Source organism: Lepisma saccharinum, chromosome 7 (assembly GCF_977018435.1).
Source record: "Lepisma saccharinum chromosome 7, izLepSacc3.1, whole genome shotgun sequence".
In the NCBI taxonomy this organism is placed as follows: Eukaryota; Metazoa; Arthropoda; class Insecta; order Zygentoma; family Lepismatidae; genus Lepisma; species Lepisma saccharinum.
Window position 1 is genome coordinate 58,102,383 of NC_139235.1, and position 26,306 is coordinate 58,128,688.

At 37.6% G+C, this 26,306-nt stretch overlaps 1 protein-coding gene across 4 annotated transcripts in view; it reads right to left on the reverse strand.

Moving 5' to 3' along the window:
- The window catches only part of LOC145989864 (DNA-directed RNA polymerase I subunit RPA1-like), a 275,207-nt gene that overhangs the window by 61,836 nt on the left and 187,065 nt on the right, over nucleotides 1-26,306 (reverse strand). For all 4 annotated transcript variants that reach the window (XM_083125325.1, XM_083125327.1, XM_083125326.1 and 1 more), the window contains exons 23-25: nucleotides 24,467-24,747; nucleotides 14,922-15,086; nucleotides 12,607-12,895 (exon numbers count right to left, since the gene is read on the reverse strand). In XM_083125325.1, the coding sequence (XP_082981451.1) occupies nucleotides 12,607-12,895; nucleotides 14,922-15,086; nucleotides 24,467-24,747 (735 nt within the window). The remainder of the gene's footprint in view (nucleotides 1-12,606; nucleotides 12,896-14,921; nucleotides 15,087-24,466; nucleotides 24,748-26,306) is intronic.

The window sequence follows — 26,306 nt, forward strand, 5'->3', positions numbered from 1 at the left end:
AATATTTACAGCAGAATTAATCAATTTCCCATGATTTGCATAACTCACAGGATAATTCAGACCTTAGAAGGTGTCGCGTTGTTAAATAAAACATAAATTTCGTGTTTAAGAGTTAATTTTGCATTCTGCAGATCATTTCGCGACAAAATTTCATAGCAAAAAAGCACCTCACATCTTTCAAAAACCTGAAAAATTAACACTATAATGCATTATTTCAAATTTCGTGTTTTCGTCAAAAACAAAATATGCGGATTAAAAATTATAGGTACTCGAGTTTGGACTCCAATTAAAAATTAACCAGTAGACCTACAAAAATGCAAGTTACATCAAAATTTAGCTTATTCAATTCTGTGTTAATCTATGGTAAACAAATGCTTTCTTTTAGTAGACCTATTATTTTTTATCATTGTGAGAACAAAAAGGGTGTTTTTTTTAGTTTGCAAATGATCGCTCATTTTGAAATTCTATAAATCAAAAACGGTTTGTCCAATTGTGATGAAATTTTGGTATGGTGCAGGCAGAAAGGTTTTAAACATAAATCTTAATTTTCAGATTTTTAAAATTTGTTAAAATACAGTTATCATCAATTTTGTGAAACAACTTTTTCTTAGTATTGGGTAGTCCTACAAATACAATATTCATCTTGTTTGGAAGATCTTTGATTCTGTTTTTAAAATCCATCATCACTGTTAATTCACATTGAGAAACCAATTTTATACAGATTTTTTATTCAGCGGAGTAAAGTTGAGTGTGGAACGTGGCAACACGGCACAGCGATATCTGTAAACTGTGGAAACTGCAGGTTATCATTGTGAGCAGTGTTGCCACGTTCCGTGTACAGCTTTACTCTGCTGAATAAAAATCTGTAGAAAATCGGTTTCTCAATGTGAATTGACAATGATAATTGTATTTGTAGGACTACCCAATACTAAGAAAAAGTTGTTTCACAAAATTGATAACGGTATTTTAACAAATTTTAAAAATCTGAAAATTAAGATTTATGTTTAAAACCTTTCTGCCTGCACCATACCAAAATTTCATCACAATCGGAGAAACCGTTTTTGATTTATAGAATTTCAAAATGAGCTATTATTTGCGAAAAAAAAAAAGCCCTGATTTCATTGTCACGACGTTAGAATATATAAGGAATACTAAAATAAAATTGATTATCATAGATTAACGCAGAATTGAATAAGCTAAATTTTGATGTGACTAGTTTTGTTGTAGGTCTACTGGTTAAATTTTAATTGCAGTCTAAACTCTAGTATCTATAATTTTGAATCTGATAGTACTCATTGTACCTAGGTACACAAGACGATATTCTTATATTGGTCCACATAGCAACAGGTGACTCATTGAATAGGTATGACGTGATTCACTCTTGAACAGCATAGCAACAGATTTATGAACTACAATTAAAAAAGCCATTTCTTGGACCTGAATTATACTGCGTCTTGTATACGAAATATAATTGTTTCTCGTGTCTCCCCCATCAAAAACCAGTGTGAGCATTATACACACGTAAATACTGTAAATCATGCACCACATAATCTGCATAATACTGAACTATTTGCACCATGGCCTGAACTTATTCAGGCAGTCTGAATCTTAAAGTGAATCAAACCCATGTGTGCAGACATCTCGTGTTAGCCACTGCACTAGCTGGGGAGGTTTAGCAATGGTTAAACATTGTAAAAATGAAAAGTTGTGTTCAGAAGAATTTTAAATGCAGTGGAACCTCGATTTTACATTTTTCATGGGAACAAACTGGAAAAACTTAAAACACAGGAACGGCTCAAAGGCATTCATCGTCTGTTCAAAGTTTCGGTCTTTCAGAAGTTTTCTAATTTCTGGCCCATCAAAATTGACTTCCTTGACCTTCGCATCTGATAAATGTGGAAACTTGCTTGCAATCTATGAAAACAGGGGCTATTTTTGTCCAAGGCCTTAAAAATTGCTTTATGATCCCCAGTTTGATGTGTAGCGGTGGCAAAATAACTTTTTGTGGGTCAACTAAGGCAGCATTTGTAACATTTTTTACATCCGGTGTCAACACTTGTCTCTTGGGCCAGGTAGGTGTAGGCCAGTGTGTGACCCTAGCTCTGCTGACCCATTCACATAAATGACAAGTGAATTTATACCGCGTTTGTTACAACCTGTCCCGGTTCCCACGCTAGCTAGTCGCTGGCTTTTCTCCATGCTGGGGAAAGTCAAAGCCAGGCAGCCAATTAAAATACGCAACGTCGCAACAGCGTCTACGTAAGCACCTCTCTTCTGGCTTCCATTCGCTCCTCGCTGGCCAGCAGACGATTTTTTCCTCGTTTCTCATTGGCACCGAAACTGTCGAGCGATCGCTAGCGCGGGAAAAGGGACAGGTTCTAACAAACGCGGTATAGTGTAGCCTGCTTGTTGTCCTAATAGATTACCATACACCTTCAAGTTACTACACACATCCCACCTGTGCTCATGATATTTGATTTTGTCCAAAACAGTTTGCATTGTGATGTAATTTTCTTTTAGTGAAACGGAATGTGCCAAAGGTATCAAAGCTAGAATATTGCCGTTATGAAGTAGTACAGCCTTTAAGCTCCTTTTAGAGGAATCCACAAACTGTCTCCAATCTTCCAGCTTGTAATCTTCACTCCCCAGCTGTTATATCAGTCCTGGAATGTCACAGCACTAGGTCAGATCATTTTTCTTCTTGAAATACTTCCTGAACTATGTCTATACCAAGAAAAGGTAGTTCCAGGTGCAAGAAGATTTTTTTCTTTCAATCGTGACCCTAGCAATTCACTTTTTCCTTCGTGATACCGAGGTCTCGTATCAGATTACTCAATTCCACCTGGTTAAACAATTCTGGGCTTACTGCTTCTGTGGCTGGTCAAAAATCCATATCAACTTGCTTGTTTTCGGAATTTGAGGAAGCTTCAGAGTCAGGTAAACTGGTAGTAGGTGAAGGTATTGGAATTTCTGGTCCATGAGGAACGGGTCTCATCGCTGACTTTAAATTCAGGTACACAATACTGTCCTTGTTTTTCTTATTAAATCCGGCTGTTTTACACAGGCAAAAGTAGCAGTCACTGATTTGATCCTGGGGCTCGCATCAAACCATCCCTATCCTGAATGGAAGGGCCTTAAGTTTCCTTCGCTGTTATTGCAAAGCAGCACCGAGCTGCAATGACACACTTTCAGACAGTAAATGCAATTAACACGAAAACTAGACATGATGCAAACAAACCAATGACATTTCTAAAATCAGGAGACCTTATTTCTTAAAACCACTTATGACATGCCTTGCAGCAAAAATCATGCTGGGAAGTGTTATTTTTGCAACTTTGTGGAAAAAGTTAAATGAAGGTCTTCACTAGATTCTTCAAAAAGTGAAATTTTAGGCAAACGTGCAATCATGAAATGCATAATTGCAAATTCAATGAAATTGTAGAAAGCCGATCATATGACATATTTGATCCAAATCCAGAAGTTTAACGTATGCATCTCAAGTATGACCACAGATATAAATTATTATTGACTACTCCTAATATGGAAAACGTGTGGATGGCGTATGGCGAGATGCGGCCAATCTCGGAGCCTGCGGGTCTGAAGGTGACTTGCACAGCATTGCCACCTTGCTACATGACCTGCGGGAATATTTGAAGTGCGTTCCGTTGGTCCGATCCAAAGCATTGTAGCAGTGTTAAATAATGAATAAACAATTTGTCATATTACGAATGAAATACATTTTCTTTGCATACTTTAGTTTTTGTTACATTTTCTAGAATTTTTCCAATCTTTATACGAACGTCATTTTCTCCATATCTGTATAATTTTATGTCGCTCATTTCAACAGAGTAAATGCAACGAACAGCACGATTTGATGAAGGCGATAAAAGATCTTAACAAATATTCGAACCCATGACTTCTGGCTTCAGTCTCCTCTGTATATACAAAAAAAATAACGTGCCTGCAACGTATAGCAACTTCATAACAAAGGAAAACAGGAAAGGAAAAGTGCATGTAACGGTGCAAGTTCAGGCAATAATTCATGGTAGGAACACAAGAGTGATAAAAGAAAATTTGCATTCGTCAATTACAGTATCTGAACAATGCTTCCCTGTGCACAACACAGGGCTTTGTAACAATTCGCTTTGTAACCAAAACTTTCAGCTTACTTTTTGTGTCAAACTTGCTGGCTGAACGCAGAGTTTAAAGATCTGCTGGAGGCGTGTGGCAACGAAGTGAACTTCGTAGTAGCAATGAGAAGAAAAATGTGCAAGCCGGTTGCCAAGAAAAACAATTCTGTCTGTCATTTAAAATTTGCAGAATATGAAAAGATAAGGCATGGAAATTTGATTTTTATTCCATGCTCTTCATTTGGATATGCTTTGCATCGCCATTGGGCTAATCGTTAGCGAGATTGCAACACTGTTATTAAATATTAATTGTGGCTGTTCAACAAATGATAGCAACATTATACAGCGTGTCCACGCAAGAGGGATCGAGAAATAAATGCACGCCATTTAAAACCAGATAAGGATATTGCTGTATTTTTCATATGACAGGAAAGGGAAACTCTCCAAGATTGTGCAACACTGTTTTCAGACAGCTACATGGTCGCACATGCGCGTCAATAGCTTTTGTCTCGAAAGGAAGCCAGGCGCCATTCAGTAGTCGATCGCGCAGTGGAAAACATATGGACACCGCAACAGAAAGTTCAGTGCGTGTTATGGCTAGCAGAAGAGAAATCTGTTACTTGGGTTCAACGCCGTGTTCGTCGTACGTGGAATGTGGATCCACCTGGTCATAAAGCGATTCTCCAATGGGACAGAACACTCCGAGAAACAGGTTCTTTACTACCGCAAACCGGCAAACATGCGAAAGTGTCTGTGAATGAGGCAACAATCGAACGTGTGAGAATGGCATTTGCAAGGAGTCCAAGGAAGTCTATCCGAAGAGCTAGTTCCGAACTTCAAATTCCTAGATCGACTATTCACAAGGTCTTACACAAGCGACTCCATTTGACTGCTTAGAAGATCAAGCTTCATCACCACATAAAGCCAAATGATCGTCCGCTTAGGGCACATTTCTGCAACTGAAATGCTTCTGTGAATTGAAAATGACAACTCGTATCTGGACAAGATTGTTTTCTCGGATGAAGCAACCTTTCATTTATGCGGCAAAATCAATAGGCACAACTGCCGGATATGGGGTCCAGAGATTCCCCATGTTATTCAAGAACATGAGAGAGACACGCCTAAAGTGAATGTCTGGTGTGGATTGACGAGGAACTCTGTCATTGGACCATTCTTCTTCTTAGAGGCTACAGTCACAGGACATGTGTATCTTGACATGTTGCAGAACTTCGCCATAGACCAATTTCCCCCAGGATCGATTTTCCAGCAAGATGGAGCACCGGCCCATTATCATCGACAGGTGCGTGACTTCTTGGATGAACGTTTCCCCGATCGGAAGAGAAGGATCCCTTGCCTGGCCACCCAGGTCACCCGATTTGCCGCCTTTGAATTTTTTTTCTGGGGATATGTTAAGGACATTGTTTATCAAGGAGACAGACCAAGAAATTTGCAGGAACTGAGGGGCCGCATCACAAATGCAGTAGCGCTTGTTACTCCCCAAATGCTAGAGAACACTTGGCGGAAAATTGAATACCGTTTAGATGTGTGCAGAGCCACCAAAGGTGCACATATCGAGTTGCATTGAACATCATCTGAAACTCGGTGAGTTTTGTATCAAGTAAAAGTAAAAGTTTATGTTACCAATACATTCTGTTCACTAGAAATTATCACTTATTTCTCGATCCCTCTAGTGTGGACACCCTGTATATGGCTGAGATATTTCCACATAAACAAGTTTCAATGACAAGAAATGTCATATTTTTATGATTGGCTTACAAGAAGCTACACACAATTGAATTTGACTTACATAAAAAACATACGAAAAAAAACTACACTTTTACAAACATTTTTGTTTGAATAGAGAACAGACAGAGCTAAAATCAATTTGTCTTGCTTTTGTCTAAAAGCAGACACTTCTGGCTTTCCAATGGGATATATTTGACTTCTTTCCTCCCATGGAGTACAATTTTACAAGCACGTGAACAGAGGGCTCAATATTGTTGCCACGGATAGTAATTGGCCTTTCCTCCACCTCACCAGTTCCAGGTAGAGACAGCCGCCCAAAGGGAAAGGGAAGCTTTTTACCTATACCTCCCTTGCCCCCTCGCCCCTCGCTGCAATGATTGAAAGCCCGTGCTTTCAGGTCCTCCAGTCTATCTCCTATAGGACAGATAGGGGATTGGTTTCCCTTCGATTCCTTTGTAAATCCTTTAAAGAACTCAGGGGAAAATGTCTGCAGTACTTATGTTCTCTGTATTTATGCATGTTGTATAATATGTATCTATAATGTGGGATGTAAAATTATAGTTTTATTGTTTATGAAATGTGGGAGTGTATTATGTGCAGACAAAAATACTTGGAAATGTTATGCTTTATTTTATTTTTTTCAATTATGGAAGATATAACGATTAAATAACGCACTCTCTCTCTCTCGTTCTCGTCTAAGTAGTGTTTTATTTAAATATAGTAATCTCTTGGCCTCCAATAAAAAAAAACGAGTAAGCTATACAGTCATAAATACGGATGTGTTTATTTCGGCAAAATAATGCACATTCTTATTATTGTTGTTGTGTTGTTGTTGGTTTGGTTTATTTTACTTCGTTTTTATGCCACATTTGGTTATTGCGAAGATGAAGATGATTGATGATATGATGAAGTTGATGAAGCAACCTCACAAAGAACACCCATGCTCAGGCCAGGATTCGAAACCGTGACGAACATGCGTTCTTGTTCGATGTGTTGTACTCTGCAGTTGTGCAGTGAAAAATGAAATAATTTGGAATGAATTATGCATCCCAGAGCTCAAGGAGCCAAATGAATATTATTGATTGATTGGTTTGGTGTTTTAATTCCACTTTATGCACAGTAAGGCTAATCCGGACTGGACCTAGTTTAAAGTATGGATCAGAACTACTATGTGCCTCCACCGGGTATCGAAACTGGGACCCTTTGATTACAAGGCGACGACTCTACCACTGTGGCATTGGGGAGGCTCTGAATATTATTGAAGAAAGTACAAAAAGTGTCTATTATTACCAGTTCATCCTCCTTTTACGATGTTGAATTTTTTCCACCGTCCATCACTCTTTCTAGCTGTATAGATTAAATTGCCATATTAAGTAGCTAATGAGCTTTTGGAAGTCATGAGGGACACTCATAAACAGAGAACTCTAGACTCCTGACTTCATAGTGCCCTGCAAATGCACCGGAAGGAAATAATTTGTATTTTTGTTATTTAGTGTTGCTCTTTCATCATTTAATATTTGCCATGACAAATCTCCAAACCAGCTGCTACTTTATCTGAGCACAACACCTGTTGGGAAGGTAATGCCCCAGCTTCTCATACCAATCTCCTTGATCTCTACAATACCGGTACCAATGGTATTAAGAACTATGCAAAAAACAGATGAGGACAAATTTGTCTTTCTAATCTTGCGCTTATATCAATTGAATCAAGACTGCTGAGTGAACTGAAGGAACAAGATACATTTTTTGAATCTGTAATTGACCACTTCGCTACAGCAGATCATCGAATAGACTTCACATACAAATAGGTAAGGCTTTGAGTTTCGTCTTGCATTCTATGTTGTACAGTCACAGACACTTCTGGGCCTTAAGAACCGTGACTGTGACTGTACATTTTGAATGGGATGGGTGTTATGTTATATCCATTTTATTTTTCATTGTTTATTTGAGATGAGGGACATAATTACGGGTGCATACAGTGGGGGACAACGAGGAGCATTATCACCCCTTCCCCAAAAATTGTCCAAAATTTTGTGATGGCAAAAGTTTTAATATTGGTTCAGTGATATTGCTCAAACATTAAAATTGTACTTGTTCTTCTACCTGAATAAAATAGACATTTTCAAATTTGTAAATATTAAAATAATATCTTAATCTTGTTTTCCCCCACAGGAGAAAGTTTGTTTCCCTGGAAATATCCCTGAGTACGTCCATGAACATACTAGAAAGTACAGATCAATCGAGTCTCACAATATAATTTGATTTGTCGTTGTATTATCGTCTTCGTGCTACACACATATTGACTAACCAAATTTTGACTATAATGATAGATTTTCAGTATACCTAAGCATATACCTAAAGTTTGTGCTTTCTCGTATCTCGTTTTATCCATAAATTCGATGATGAGGTTGTGACGATTATGACCAATCTTCAATACTACATATTGCTGCAAGTCAAACTCTTTTTCTGTAGCTATACTTGTCCTAAAGTGGGGGGGGGGGGGGATGACCCCCCACCAACTCTCCTTTGACACTCCACTGATTGCCACCCCAAGTGTCGACGTCACCATACATCACTGCTGATATGCACCTCTCTCAGTTTCCCTTTCTTATGAAGTCACTGTACACAACAGGTGCGTTATTATTGTATACAGAGAAGACTGGATCTCTCATCGACTTCATTCAAATCATCCTCATCGAACATCGTTGCACTCAATATATCTGTTTAAATGTGCAACATAAAATAATACTGGGAAAATTATGTTCATATAAAGCCGAGTTAAGTTGTTTTCGCTCTTTAAGTTCACTTTATGCATAGGTAGAATAATCTGGACTGGACTTACAGTTTAAAATGCGATCCAAACCATTATATACTTTTGCCGAGTATCGAAGGAGACGACGTTCATATGTAGATAAAAGCTACAAAAGAATGGAAAAAAAAAACCTGCAGCACAGCAGTACCCCATTTGCAATATAAGAAATACAGGGTGGCGCACAGAAACAGCAAAATTTGAATGTGGAATTGGCAACACTGTAGCGCCGGCATTTGTTCAGGACAGATGCGACATCATTGAGGAGGCTTTGCCATTTAGTAATGATGCAGCATTGGAATGGTTCGGAGCGTGTTTTCGCTGTGAAAGCTTTTTATAAGAACAGTGATAGTGTGACTGCAGCGCAAATGGTATTTCGGCAGCATTACCAGCTAGGACATCTCAAGGAATATCAGTGATTTCTGCTTCAATCTTCTGTTTCAGTTCAGCAATGATTGCAGGATGTGTGCTGTACACTTTACTTTTGAGATGTCCCCACAGAAGGAAATCGCAAACACTGCGATCAGGGGATCTTGGAGGCCATGAAATGTCACTGTTACTTGAAATGATCTGCCTTCCAAACAATTTGTGAATTGCCTCCATCGACTGTTGAGCAGTATGTGACGTGGCTTCGTCCTGCTGAAACCACATGTTGTCGGTGTCAAGATGTGCATCGTGCAACTTCGGTGCAAACAATGTTTCAAGCATAGCAACATTTCAATCTGATGTCACTGTTGTTGCAATGCCTTCCTCACTTTCAAAAAAATAAGGGCGGAAAACACCATGGCTTGACACTGCACCTCATACTGTAACCTTGGTGCTATGTAATGGATGCTCGTGAAGCTGACCAGGATTTTCCCGATGGGACACGAGCATGACGTCCTAGCTGGTAATGCTGCCGAAAATACCCTTTGCGCTGCAGTCACACTATCACCGTTCATATAAAAAGCTTTCACAGCGAAAGCACGCTCCGAACCATTGAAATGCTGCATCATTACTAAATGGCAAAGCCTGCTCTACGATGCTGAATTGGTCCTGAACAAATTCCGGCACTAGTGTTGCCAATTCCACATTCAAATTTTGCAGTTTCTCTGCACCACCCTGTATTTCATTCATAATTTTATGCTGCCACAATACTTTGGGTCGGTTCGATGGAACGTGCCATACATCATGCACCCATTTTCCATATAATGAATGTCTGGAACCATATTTGAGGTACACACACCAAACTTCTGTAATTTGATCAAATTCGTTATATCAACAGTTTTTTGCAATATCTTTGAATTTGTAATTATGCATTTCAAGTTTGCAACTTTCCGTAAAATGTCAATTTTTGAAGTAACTAGTAAAAAATATGCATTTGATGTTTTCTACAGAGGTGTAAAAATAATCAAACTTCAAGTACACAAAGTCTCAAGATTATATGTACAGTCGATTAAGAACTGTATGGTGTTAAGTTCCCCGTTTGTGACTATTGGACTTTTCAGTGAATTTTTCAGATAACTCTTTAAAAAGTTAAAAAGTAGATACTTGAAGCTTTCCAATGAGGTATATTTGACTTTTTCCTCCCACGGAGTACAACTTTACAAGCGTGTAAACCGAGGGCTCAATATTTTTGTCACAGATAGTAGATACCTGTACTTAGTAAAAGCATCTGTCAGTATCACTGAATACATTTTTTCAATGCACATAATAACAAATAGTTTTATTTCACAAGTTGTATCTTCAGCATAAGGAGAAAGTATTTTTTCCTTCATGCTAAAGATGGGGTGAATGCACTTAGGCCAGTTGCACACTGGATCCAACACGTGATGGAACACAAGACATGATGAGTCACGACGCGATGCAATGCAATGCAACGATACACAAAGCAACATGAAGATGCAAGACGAGTCTTGTTGTGTTCTTCATACAAGAATGACAGTGCAAAAGAGGTGTTGATTACTTTAATTCCATGACAACATAACTTCACAAATTGCTAACAAAAATGAAGTTGGGAAGGGTGTAGCACAACAGTGTGTGCGAGGTAAGGGATACCCTCATAGGAGCCAAATATTCCTGACAACAAAAGTTAATTTTCATTACTACCAGGGGTGTTTCTATCCCCATGTCATTTTGGCACGTATTATGTAAATATGATAATTTAATTTTGATATTTTGTTCATACAAAAACGAAATATGTTGCACAACAAAAAAATTACTAACGAAAACATGAAAGTCACTGAAGCTATGGAAACACATTTTTTGTGTGAGAAAATGAGGAATCAATTGCGTAGCTTTGCCAGATATTGTACTTCTAATTATTTTTCATTATAATATTAATTTATCTTGTCTCAAAACAGAGTAGATTTCCTTGTAAATATATTTCCTGTTTACACATGAATACAAAAATAGATGAACCCCACAAAAAAGGAAAAAGTTAAATTCGCAAACTGCAAGCACATAGTTATTGGAGAAATAAATATCAAACTGGCCTAAAGATTATATTCTTGTGCAATTTACAATACATTTTGTACACTACATTCTCTGCCCAAATACAAGATAATTCCCAATAGATCTATTTTTTTCAGTTAATGTAATTATGACACCTCATTCCATCATGCATCAATTATGGTAATCAGTTGAGGAATAATCGTAGAATGGAAGCTTCACTTGGACAAGAACGATTAGCTTCTCTGGATGAAACTCCATTTTTAACCTTGACTACACCGTCAAACCTAGAAATAATATGTGCTGTCAAACGATACAGTGATGAGTCACGTGCAGGTGGTGCGCTGAGGAGAAAGGATTCACACATGCACAGACCATTTTGTCGCATCATGCTCCTGCAAGACAAAATTTCCACCGACGTTCACTGGCCCCCATGGCAGAGTGGTGAGCACATCGTGCTACGATGTCAGGGGTCCCAAGTTCAAATCTCAGCCTGGGCATGCATGTTTGTGAGTGTCCATTCATCAATTTCATCATATCACCATTCATCACCATCTTCACAAATTATGAAAAAATAAATATGCTGACCAAGGCAGTAATTTATTTTATTAAAAACATAAACTAAACGTAACGTTTCAACCTTCTAGCAAGGTCTTCTTCAGACTCTGTATCAAGTACAAAAGTTGTTGTTGTACTTGATACAGAGTCTGAAGAAGACCTTGCTAGAAGGTTGAAATGTTACGTTTAGTTTATGTTTTTAATAAAATAAATTACTGCCTTGGTCAGCATATTTATTTTTCATAATCATGGAAACAAGGCTTAATGGTGTTATAATTCACAAATTAGCCAAAAGTGGTACAAAAAGTGAAGTAAAATAAAGCATATCAATCAATCAATCCACAGATGTTCACTGTTTTGTTGCAAACCATCACAACGACACTTGTGAAATTTTTGTCTGGTTGCGGCGGCACATAAGAGCCCCATGTTAAACGTTCCCCCAAGTCCATTTGCAACAAAAATGACTCATCGCATTGTGTCGGATCCGAGGTGCGGCTGGCCTTATTGATGACAAGTGTATATTCATGGCCTCTGGAAAGACTCAACTGACATCATTAATTCCACTTCACTTTATGATGTTTGGTGGTTATTTTTTATTACTCATTCTAAGTAAGAATCAAATCTAGCTTCACAATAATGTACGCAGGATGTCTACAATTTTGTAGAAGCAAAATTCGTTGACACTTCCAGGTTTTCTAGACCAAGTCATTAAAGCAATTAATGTATTTAAATATGTGTGCAAGGTCAAAACATTTCAGCTAAACACCAGTCTTAGAATTCCACTTAACCCACTTTTTAGAATACGTATTCATTTCATGTTAAAAGTAATAAAAAGACTGAAAACCAAACAGAAATTGACTGTTTGATAGGGACATATCATGCATTAACTAGTGCATATTTTACCTCTAACAATGTAAATCAGATCAAACCTACCTCTGACTCTTCATCGGAACTTTCGTCAGTCTCTTCTGCAGACACGTAGTCTACGATTTCTTCCAAGTCTCTCATTCCGGCATCATCATCACCACCTTCATTTTGATCATTTTCCTTTTGATCTTCAGTATTAATTTCGACATAATCTTCATTATCTTCACTCATTCCGGTATCATCATATTCCTCAATCTCTCCATTTCTCTTTCTTTCGTAATATTCTTCATTATAATTTTCAGGTCTGGCATCTTTACCAAACAGTCCAAAAGGCACTGCCCCTTTCATTTCTATCCTGTAATTGCAGATTGTTTACCTCATCATTATAGGGGATTGACAAGAATTTAAATTTGAATTGAGAAACAGGAAAGTGGATGGTACAGCTGTCATATTAATAATATAAAGGGATGTATTTTAAATTAATTATTGTGAAGTTATTTGGGTTGTGTTAAAATAGATTCTCTTTTGAAGCTTGATTTTTGGATCATTGCTGTGTAGCTTATCAGAACTGGCCAATGATATGTTTGTACAAGTTCAGAAACGGGAAGTTGCCTAGTCGGCAAAGACAGTTGGTTTTATCTTTCAAAATTACACATAGTGAGTTGCCAGTCATGATAACAAGAATACTAAACAACTGTTTGTCAAGACAATGTAAATGACTGTTGATGTAAAGAGATCATTGTACAAAGTAGCATAACAGAGTGAGCTCTTATCACAAAACCAGTGTAACTATAGTATTGACTACTTTTGAAAAAAACAAATGAAATAATGACTTTTATATCGTAAATGGCATTGTTTGAAATCCACAGTCTTGCAAGGGTGTTTTGTTTAGATTATTTGATTATGAAATAAGAGCACCAGACACAAAGGGAGGAGTCAAAAGACAAGCTAATTTCTATCCTTGTACTGTCTTCTGATAAACAAAACCGAAACTTGATCTTGCAACTATCTTCAATACTCAGGGCAGTGCAGAAAGGAAATGCAAACAATGCTAAGTATAATATAATTGTTGCTTCACTTTGGAACAATTCACTTAGGAATGGATGCAGAGACCAATGAAACAATTATTATTTAACTCGTTAACCTTTTCTTACCGGTTACTTATCTGTAACAATAGTGTTTTATAATTAAAAAAGAGACTACTCTCTCATGACTATCATGAAGACATATGTGGGTTGTTCAAAATAAGAGCGGACTTTTGCAATACAAACCTTATTACCCTAATTACAACATAACACAAGCTTGTCCCCTTCAAAGTACTCCCCCATGCTTTCAATGCAGTGCTCCCATCATTTCTGCCACTGTTTGGATGCCTCCTGGGACACGATTTTGGTGATAGCTCTCATCTGTGTAGTCGCGTTCTGCTGAATTTCGTCATTTCAAGGTTTTTTCAAGAAACAGGTCTGTAGGAACCAAGTCTGAACAGTAAGGTGGGTAGGGCATGATGGTTATCACATCACCAGTCAAAAAGTGGGCGACAAACAGTGATGTATGACTTGGCATGTTGTCATGGTGCAATACCCAACTCTTGTTTTTCCACAGCTAGGCATTTTTCTGCACACAGCATCTCTCAAAATTATACATGATGAATCCTGATGCCGACTTCCTCAGCAATCTCTCCGACAGTCAAAAGACGATTTGCACAAATAATGGACCGGACAGCATCGATGTGTTCATCGTTTGTTGACGTCGAAGGTTGTCCCAATCTTGAATCTGCCTCGATCAATGTTCTGCACTCTTTGAAATGCTGAAACCACTCATGACACTGCAATCGGCTCATATAGTCCCTCACAAAGCTTGCTGAAGCATTTACCAAGTTTCACTTCGATATTTCCCCAGTTTAAAGCAAAATTTCACACAAAAACACTGCTCCGGTCCTCATCTTCACTGCTGTGAAGCGAATGCGACGAGAGGTTATTGTACTGCTTACTTCGGTGGCTCCAACTGGGCTACTGGTAAGCATAGCGTGATGCGGCACGCGACAGTGTGTTTATGAAGGTTGCTGCTAGAGAATGCCACGTGCTGGAACTCACTACGAACAATGGTTCGTGTGCTATGACAAAAGTCCAGTCTTTTTTTGAACAGACCACGTACAACACAGGCATCTTGGAATTTCAAACTTTCCATGAGAATGAGTTGCTATATGTTTACTCCTTTCAAAGAATATGGATATGAATAAAGTGCCTCTTCCTACAAATTGCAATCAAATTAAGGTAACACACAAAAATATATTTTAGTAAGTGTACGTCATTCTCTCTGATGTCTCCTTGATGAATTGCACCTTACATATATAATTTTTCTAAGTGTTATTTGCTACTTACAAGTCAGCACTTCTTAATCCACTATGCTTCTTAAACACTGGCATCAGAATAGATTTAAAAAATGTCCTTTCCATATACTGTAGAATGTCTTCGGGTCTTACACAAAAAATGTGTTTATATGATTTATGTGGTAGAAACTGGAATCTGATCACATACTTTAGATACCTGAAATGTTAGTAAATGCATAATCATACTTTACAACAAATGGAATGCTATATGTTCCACAACCAACTTCTCATTCTCACCGATTCCCACACATACTGATGCCGATACTTGCATAAAACCAGTTTAAAATTATGACATAATTGAATGTTAGCATAATCACTCGTTCTCGAATGTACTCGGGATAGCAAACGCCTTGATTATCAGACACGTAGCAGTGAGAGGAGATTTTATGCACACACAATTAGTCGTCAGTAAACAAAGTTTAAAGTGTTGAAAAGCTTTTAATTACTACTGATGTTCCAGTTTTATTTATGCCTAATCGGTAGCATCCTTGATCTCTTGTTATTTTTCTTCCAATTTGGTGTTATTTTTTTATTTTTACTATTCAGTGTTATTTTCCCCAAAATTCGCATTTTCATTTTAGTGCATCTTGTGGCAAATATACCTAAAATTATACCTTCATGATGGTTTTAATATACTGTTTCAAATTGTAGGTCATGTGGTGTACGTATTTGCATGACAGTTTGATATGTTGGAAAAGAGTTTTGAGGAAGTTATTTTCCATTACTTCTCGTTCGACAAACGCCGATGTTATGACTCCCGTGCGGCGGTAGGTGAGCACTCGATCTTCACCAAAATCACACCACTTAGCTCGGTGATTCAAAACACTTCTTGCGCGACAAATACTGATGATGGGACTTCTGTGTGAATGCCCCCCACCCCCCCCACCCCACTTTGGTCTGTAGTGCAAATTGTTTTCATAGAAGTTGAGAAAATCCTGGGAAATATTTGATTGAATGTGGCTGTTGGAATTATTACATGTATAACATGCATTATAGTTTTTTCTTGGATAAAACGTTGGAAAACTTGTGTGTTCTAAATACACAAATATGGCACATTTTGTTTCTTTAAGTCTAAAAAAGACAAGAATGTTGGATTTCGAGGTATTTTTCGTTGTTTAAGCACATTTTTAAAATTCACGAAAAATGCCAACAATTCACATTTAATGCCAAATTCTCGTTATTTCACTATTTCGAACAGGTGAAAAATGCATCCACACATCACTGCACATTCATTCATAAACACTACTTCGCACATTTTTCCCTATTATCGCGTTTGCGAAAAATCAAGGTCACTACTAATTGGAACTTACTTTCTGAATACCCCTTGTATAAATCAGTAGATGAAAAGTGAAAATTTAACAGGTCTGGCAGAGAAACATCAATTACTGAAGAAAGTGATATGCTTTTAAGATTGAATGATTCGAGTAATTATGATATTCAATTTTTACGTATATTATAATTTTATTTCATAACATTGGACATTCCACGAGTTTAAACAGACAGGACCGAAGGGGGTGACGTGAATTGCAATACGAATGTTGTAGAAAACTTGAGATGGCAGCATCATGCACTTGTCAAATTTATATGACGTTTACCAATGCAGGTTTTTTCGTGACATTATTCAACATATATATCCCGACTTGTTGGATTCTTCTTGACATGGAATTACAGTTCCATGTCATTGTAAATGAATGTTAACCTGTGCAAAACCAGTATTAAGCATGGATGATGAAAGAAAATCTTCGTACACTTTTCTACATTGAATAACATTAAGTGAGCCAGAAGAGTAATAAAATTCCAGCAGCATATTTGCAGTGGTGCAGCAAACTAAGGCTCAATTTTTGTTGGATGTTGCATCCGACAAATGTCGTAAACGACAAAAAATGTCATACTGGAACTTCCAAGAAACATCGGATTCGTGAGAGTGCAATGCATGTGATTTTTGTTGGATGTCACAGAATGACAACTATCGAACTGCTACGTTCGACAAAAATTGCATGCATATAAGGAACCAAAAACTTTGTTCAATGAAATGTTGTACGACACGAGACAAACTCAGATGTACAAAGCTCTGTATATGCAAGGAATTTTTGTCAGATGTTGCAGTCCGAAGACATCCAACAAAAATCGTTCCATTAGAATGTCATGCATGTGATTTTTGTCCCACGTTGTAATGAACATTTTGTCGAAGTTCAACATTAGTAGGATGGTGATATCTGACAAAAATTGTATGCATCAATGGAGCCTAAATGTTCATCCGACAAATGCTATACCATGACATTCAACAAATTACAGGGTTGCATAGCACCCTTTTTGTTTCCATGTTCCTTTAGAATGTCCGACAAAATGCCATGCTACAATGTCCAACAACTACCGGACAGTGCCACAGTGGTAATGATCCTCCTCCCCACCCCACCTACCAAAAATCTGTTTACTGTTCTGTCCCCTTACTACTTCCATACTGACAACAAAAATGACAATTCAATGCATTTTCCATGTAATATTTCGAGGCTTATCAAATTTTTCTACCCCTCCGGAAATTTCTCTCTCTCCCTCTCTCCTCTCCCCATCACTGGTTTCTGTTCTGGTGCTGCTGTGGTTGTGTTGTGCATATAAGGGGCCCAAAAGTTGAGGCCGAGATTTAGCAACAAGATTTCATGTTCCAATGCAGCACTACATAATTACATCTTTCAAAGCAAATGCCTGGCATATTTATTCCATCGCATAAAAAAAAAAAAGGCAAAATTTCCTGACATTTCCTTCACTTTTTTGACCTCTCAAATTCCATGACTTTTCCCAGTTTTCCAGGTTTGTCGCCACCCTGATTTAGTGTTCACTGAATTTAGAGTTCATATTTTGTCAATGTTGACCCACATTTTGTTTGTCTAGTAAATCATTTTTATTCTTGTTTTTAAATAACCGATACTACTTGGTGCGTACTGAAAGTCGTGATCAACTTTTTATTTCAGACGTAAATGTTCACGTAGAGCGATGCGCTGTATAAGACAGTTAGAACCATACACTTGAAAGTGGGGTGATCGGCACAGTACGTATGCGCATTAGCGAGTAGCGAGTATTGGCTCCGTTTGACACGTCGTTTCGCCAGCGTGCAGTAATTGAATTTCTGTTGAAGGAAGGTGCATCGGCATCAGATATCCACCGCCGATTGCAGGAAGTGTATGGTGATCAGTGTATGGCTGCCAGTAGCATCAGGCGATGGATAAAACATTTTAGAGGTGGAAACACAGACATCAGTAATCTCCCTCGCACAGGCCGCCCGAGAACTGCCTCGAACAACAGGAATGTGGCTCGCGTCCAGGAAATCATCCAGGGGAACAGGCATGTTTCGGTTAGGGAACTTTCACACATTGTTGGAGTAGGGCACAGTGCTATCCAGGAGATGATTGGTGTACTGGGTTACCGGAAAGTGTGTTGCAGATGGGTGCCAAGGGATTTGAATGCGGCACAGAAACGAAACAGAAAATATGTTTGCACGGAACTTTTGGCACGGTACCGAACAGAGGATGGAGGCGAGGGTTTCTTGAAGTGTTTGGTTACTGGAGACGAAACCATTTTCCACCTCTACGAGCCTGAGAGTAAACGTCAAAGCCTGGAGTGGCGACATCAAACATCACCAAGAAAGAAGAAACCGAGGACAATGTCATCAGCTGGCAAAGTAATGGGAACTGTCTTCTGGGATTCGGAGGGTGTTCTTCTCGTGGACTTTCTCACTCATGGGGAAACAATCAATGCATCTCACTACGTGCGCACTTTGAGAAAACTTCATCGTGCTATTCGTGAAAAACGTCCTGGCAGGGATAGTGTTATCCTCCAACACGACAATGCCAAGCCGCACACAGCACAGCTAACGAGGGATGAAGTTGCCAGATTTGGGTGGGAACTCCTTCGACATCCTCCCTACAGTCCAGATCTGGCTCCTTCTGACTTTCACTTGTTTTCTTTTCTGGAAGAACACAATGCGGGAAAACAGATATGACACCAACAAGGAAGTGGAACTTGCCGTTAGGAGAATACTCAGACGTGCCCGAACGGAGTTCTACAACAGAGGAATTTTCAAACTTCCAGAACGTTGGCAAAAATGTGTCGATTTAGATGGTGATTATGTTGAAGACTAATAAAGGTATGTACTTTAACAGGCATATATTAGATTCTTTTTTGTACAGTTTACTTCCTTCTTGTAACATGTTGATCACGACTTTCAGTACGCACGATATCTGTTGATTTTTTAAAATTAAAATTTCAGGAGTGCAGAGAAAAGATTGCAGGGCTCCTACACCTCCCACCCCCCTGCAGGTTGCGGGGGCGGCTGCTACGCCACTGATGTGAAATAACACATTCTAGTGTAAATTTTTCGTGTTTTTGAAAAGTGTTAGTGTATCGGTATAAATGTGTATTTGAAGTTTTCATGTACTGATGTCATCTACCATTCAAAAGCAAAAAAAAAAATAAAGTGGATTTTTATTTAAACTTTATAATAATCTAGACAACTGTGCTATGAAGGTGAGCTTTTAATTTATAATATTTATACACTACAGACTGTCAGTATTGATAAATAAGCAAGGCCTAGGCACCTGACATCAGAGGTTTACAAACGTAACCGAAATACACTGAGCAGCCAGCTTCCGTTATTGATTTGTTGAGATATCAGAATATTTCTTAACAATTCTTTGTACAATACACAATTTTTTGCACCCTACACAATTCTTTGTAACCAAGGATGACTACCGCTTGTTTGTTGCTGTATATATTTAATTTTACCTCACCGAGTGCTTACTTCTTCGGTGTAATTATTAAATTCACTTGACACTTAACATGCTGTAACACTAAACACTTTGAGGGAGTTGGGGGTTGTAAATCTTGATGATGACGAGCTGAACGTCTTCAATCTTCCATTAATCCTGTCGTTCGTTCGCAATAAATATGCCATCACTATTCTTTAGAAATATTTTTTTATGTTCTAGCAGAGATCATGTACATGTCGTTAGTTCACACTCTGTTTGCAATAGCCCGAAAACTAAGATCCACGACCACACGGATCTTACCAGTATCAGCATTTGACCCGGACTGTCTAACGAGCAACAAACTTCCACCATTGCACAAAAAAAATGTTAAGTACTTTAACCACCTTTTTCCAGCGAGGGCGAGTCAACTTTTGTAGGGGTGCTTGTCGAAGATTGGTTGCATGAGGTGCATTTTGCTACCACATTTTGTCACGAAATGATGCGAAATGAACAGCAAAATGCGAAATAAACTGTAAAACACAAAATTTATGTTTTATTTATTGACACAACACCTTCCGAGGTCTGAATTATCCTGTGAGTTATGCAAATCATGGAAAATTGATTAATTCTGCTGTAAATATTTGAGAAGCAAAAATGGACTCCCTTGCACAGGAATAAACTTAATACTCTGATAACTATATAAATGTGCTATTAAAAGTGAAATGTTAATTTTGTGTAATAAGTAGACCTCGGATTTTTAGGTTCTAAAAAGTGTGCTTTTAGGTTCCTAAACTAGGCTCTAAAAATCCTAAAGTAGGTTCGAAAGACCATAAAATAGGTTCTAAAAATCCTGAAATAGGTTCAGAAAAACTTAAAATAGTTCAAAATTCCTGAAAAATGCTGATTAGGTAGTCACGGACAATGAAAATGGGACACCTATATCCTGAAATACACACTATCTTGCATAACTTTATGTGTGTTGCCTACCCCTATAGCGATGGCAGAAGTTACCATTGGAAATTTGCTATTAAAATCCACTCTTCGCCGTATAGTTACGCAAAAATATTTTTTTCATGCTATCCACAGTCAAACTCCGCAATTTTGTCTGTGAAGATCATCTTATATGCTGAAAATAATCTATCAACATAAACAGTCAGTGGTGCAAACTTCAATGCTGAAATGTTAGTTTGCAAGATGTGAATGCCACAAAGCACCGAAGTGACTCAAAAGTGGGGCAAGACCACACAGATCATATCACTTTGTATTGTACAGGTAACAGTGGCACCAGACATTTTCCTTTGTTTAGACCTTTGAAAAATCATCATGGACTTGGAGGAAGGGAAATCGACAGTGAGTATGTTTCAAACACGTTTGTCATTCAATATTTTCGTGACCAAACAAAGATAATACCTCTGTGCGGCATAAAAATCCTGCAAAAAAAATAGGTTCTAACAAGCAAAATAGTTTTTTTAGGCACTATAAAACTTCATTATTTGTTGCATTTTTAACGAAACACTGACATAACTTATTATTCCTTACATATCTGTAAAGCAAAAAATAGGTTAAAAACCTAAAATCCAAGGTCTAGTAATAAGTGTAGTTTTTAAATCAAATTTAGAGTTATATTCACCCGATAAGCCATTTTATATACCACTTTTGATCCCGAAATATGCCCAGTTTTTGTCTTGATCTTTTATTTACCACAAATATGTGGTTCTAATTACAACATTTTAAAATGTCTTGTAACATTTGGTATGTTTTTTTTATATGAACTTCTCTCTAGACTAAGAGGATGCAAAGAAAGAGGTTTTGCAAGATTTTTTAAGTGATGCAGTTGCGCCAAAACATCGGCGGATTGTCTCTCTTCAATTTCATGTAAAAACTATTCATCCTTGTCGTTTGGATTAATCTGGAAAGGGAGAATTGCGAATACAAACAGTTAATTAAAATTGCAAATACAGTTATTAAAATAATGCTCATCTGGCTGGCTTTGTTCATGCTATGTTGTCCATCATTCTCTGTCATTTGCAATAAAAACAAGTCGCTGCGGTATCTGCTGATACCAATGGTCACATAAAAGACTTACACCAGTCCGTTGATGTGGTGATCTCTAAACAGCATCTGAAATGAATGTTGTGCTGATACTTGTGACGGTTGATATACATTATATAAATATCATTCCACCACAACTTCACTCTTCTCTTGATATACGAGAGTGAAGTATTCCACTCACCCAAATAAGTCACTGATTATTACGTAACATTATCAAGTTGCGCAGTCTTCTCGATAGTTGGCGTTTTGCTTCCCCGAGAAGTAACTCTGCGCATGCGTAAATTATCTTGTCGATCGGGCAGCGCTGGGAACTCAGCGAACGAGAGACACACAGTACCGACAGAGTAGAGACCAATACAGACCAGGTATAGATGCCAGCCGGAACGGTGAGATTTCAGGTTTATTAACTAGTTCGTGCAACAAGTGCCCGACCTTTACCTCCCCTTCGTTGCATAATTGGCATGGCTGAATAGCTGACGTTATACGTTTGAGCTGCCATATCTTCCAACTACATCTAGATTCTGCCAACCTACGTAACGGGGAAGGAAAGGGGTCAATATGGGCTTTTGTATAATCAAGTTTTTTTTTTTGTAACTTGCTAAGACGAGATGTTTGCTGTTAAGAGATTTAATATTTGTTCTAGATTCATGAGTAACCTTAATTGACTTCCTTGCTACTAAAAATCAATCAGTCATAAATAATTTATTTTTTGTCTCTACTCCGAACCGGCTGAATATCATGTAACAATTTTTTATAAAGATTTATCAGTGACTTCTTTCAGCAATACCTTAATAGTGTAAGTATGATTGTTGGATTGTATTTCAAAATGAGTGTGTGTGTGTATATATATATATTAGGTTTTTAATACTTATGATTTCCTTGAATGATGAATTGAGAGGGAGAGTGAGTGCGTGAATGCATAGAAGCTAAATTTCGGGATAATATATTTCTATTCATTATAGGCAGTATAGAAAAGAACAGAAATAAGAAAACTACAAAAAATAAGGGAACGGGAGAGTGTAAATTGTAATTGAGGTCCACTTGTGGGTAACTTGTGAACTTTGTTGACTCCGTAAAAATGTGTTTGTTGAATTGTTCGATTCAGGGTATTTAAGAATTTGAACTTTATTGTACTGGTCAAATCACTGTTCTTGTTTTACATAAGAAAACTATCCTGAATAAAAACCTGTTAATTTTGAGTACAACTTTTAATGAATCAATAAACAGTAAAGTCAGTACTGTTCTATGAATAAGCCATCAAGGTAGAAAAATCTTGTGTGAATGAGTCTATCTGGGTTCTATTGGGCATACGCAATTTTGTTGGGAGGGGGAACTAGATGATTCCCCCATTTCTCAACAGGGTTCCATTAACCCAGATTTGTGCACTCGGGCATTTTGAGTTCTTTGTCTCCTGCGAGCAAGCCAAATCGATCCACGTAGTTCAGGGTATAATATTGGGCTAGGCGAATTAATAACTAAGGTAGCATCTACCTAAAACAATTATACGCTTCAAATATTTATTTAGAGAATTTAATGTATCGGGTAACAGATTGTTTAGATAAATTGAAGTGCTACTGAAAATATGATAGTATTCGCCACATACTGTGGAGTTGGTTATAATAAACTCATCTACACAAAATGCACATTGATTGAAGGGGTACTGCTCTATGGCTACTGCAATATAAGTTCATACAGCAGACTGCAACCCCCTTCCTCCTCCTGTTACACAGTGTTGCCAATCTCAAAGTAGTTAAGCTAAGTTGTTACATGCTATACTATGAGAGTAATTTCATAAATAATGCACACTATTTTTTCTTGAATGTTAGGCAGTATCTCCTTACCGTCCATCAGTACCTGCTTCTCAATAACCATATCCCAAGATCCCGGAAGATTTGCTGGGCTCCGTTAGGGTACCACTGTTGTTTAGTTCATGGATGACTCGGGGTACCTCTGGAGAAAACTCTTCCAGGGAGATAAAAGGTTGTCCACTAATAGACTCTTTCAACTTGGGGAATATGTCAAAGTCTGGTGACTCATGTCTGAACTGTATGGCTGGTGAGTCAATACTTCCTACTCATAATTGCTCAGCAAATAGGTTGCAACCTTTCTCAGGTGCAGGAGTGCAAAATGAGTGGCCCATCCCAAAACAAGCCAGGTCAGTTTTTGTGCATTTTTGTATGTAATTTTTGGACTCAGGGATGATAAAATGCTGCAGTGACACTAGCTTCATATGAGACTATCAGTCATAAGTCATAATGATTTCTTTGTGATCATAGGCAAAGGTGATCATTTTCTTTGCCTTTGTGTGTGTTTGTCCATTTTTTTTGTTTGTTTGTTTGGATAATGGGACATCTCCACATGTTTGACTGTGACTTCAACTATGGTTCAAAGTCTACTGTATGCTCACTACAAACTTCATGCAAAGCACTGTGAATTTGTTGATATTTTGCCACATAAACTTTCAATTTTAATGCACGATCTTTGGTCTTCAACAGTCACAGTACCCGAGATGCCTGCAGATGCAACTTCTAGCACTCGTCACTTCCAACTGGTGTTTACTAGGACAATGGTGAACACACACTCTGTTTCCAGAATCCTTCAACTGCAAGTGGTGCAACTTTTACTCTGATTGCATAATCCACTCTGCAGTGTTGCCACTTTGTGCAATATTTATGAAATGACCCACATAGTATTTAACAAATGAACCATTTCAAACAGAGATTGCTAACAAGTTGTAACTTACCAAAATGCTCCTTTTTCCTCTATTTCTTCTTTCACATGGACATATTCAAGTACATCAGCTACAGTCACTCTTGTCAATTTCATTTTTATTCGTTCCGACTCTTTCCTGGATTCTGATATATGTGAAAGGAAAGGAATCTCAGAGCTTGGTGTATTTTTTTTTTTTGAAGCCACCATTATGATTTCCCTCAATCTTGGTATTCCTAAGGTAACATTCATTTCTCCTCTTCCAGCAAAATGAAAGGTGTTCAATGTCATTTGAGTTGATGGTTCGCCTATAGACTGTAAAATACATATAATTGTACACAATGAATCATATACTGTCCTTTGAAGAAAAGTAAAATATCTTCAGTAACATGCATGTAAATTAGGGATGAAACGGATTAATCGGTACTCCATTAGTATCGGTCAATATAGGCATACCGGTGTATCGATTTATCAGTAAAATTACCGATTATTTTATCGATCAGATATATCTATAAATATCTTATAATTTAGTACAAAATATTGCCATTTTGTTATAATTTTTATTAATAATCTCAATACCTTACTTTTTAAAAAGGAAATGTCTAAATATATACTTCTTTTGCATTGCAATCACCTGGAAACATGTTTATTAAAAGGGCAATGAACCTTTCAGGTTCTTCAAGGATAATTTGGATTTTATATACCGTATATATGGACTTCTCACCATCGCAAATACACATATTGACAGAGAAAAAACAATTAAATTTCATTCTTAAAATGTGCCTTCTTGTTAGTACCATTATGATTCATGACACTCGCATTTTCAAGAATAATCTAGGAGTGCACACAAATACAGAATTAGGTGCAATGACAATAAATTATATGAATAAAACTGAGAGCTTGTGAATGTCTTAACTTCGATTTGTAGCACTCAGTCCATTTCATCCACATGAAAAGGTCGAGAACATGCTTACATTAAGAGCACATACTCTCTCAGTAAGCAGTTCCTCCATGGTGAGCACACGTTAACATGTTTTAAGTGATTGGAAAACAGAACATCTACTGAAATTGAGCAGGTGCTTATGTATTCTCACATGTTCACATGTCTGTGCGTGTGTGTGTCTATCACCATGTTATAAGAAAATTTATATATCTATGTGAATTCTCTAGCTTGAAAACTACATAAAGGAGGACTTTATTTGTATGAAAATGTAGCAAATGCTAACTTCTTAATCACCTACTATGCTACCATTAAGGATCGGACAAATTAATTGACACTATATAGGTGTCGACCAATGTAGGCATATCCGTGTATCAATTTACAGGTAAACTTACCGATATTTTTACCAAAATGATATGTAACAAACTGCATTTTAGTGCAAAATTATACTTTTCTATCAAGTCTATGAATGCAAGCATAAAATCCATATGACCTGGTTTTGTAAAGTAAATGTTTAAATGTGCAGTTCCTTTTGTAATTATCTACTTGCAAACATTAACAAAGAAGATGAATGAACCATTCATGTTCCTCAAGGAACATTTATAGCTTTATATTAGATTAGTAGAATATCAGTTTCTGGCATCGGTAAATTGTGTAACAGTAGTTTAGAAATTTCTAAGGAGTATATTGGGGAAGACTAGAAGGGAAACTGCTCTATATACAAGGGAGAGTCAGAAAAAAACTTAATTTGTGTTTGTTTCTTATCTAGTAGATTTCTGAATATAGGGTTGCAATTAGCACAGACAAATATTTTCAGCTTTGAGTTAGTGCCTGTATATCTCAAGAATAATAAGTCTTTGGGGTCCACATGCAGTCACATATGAGCCATGGTTAAGGCCTTTCCACCCATCTGCCTGCGAGCTCAGGCCATTGC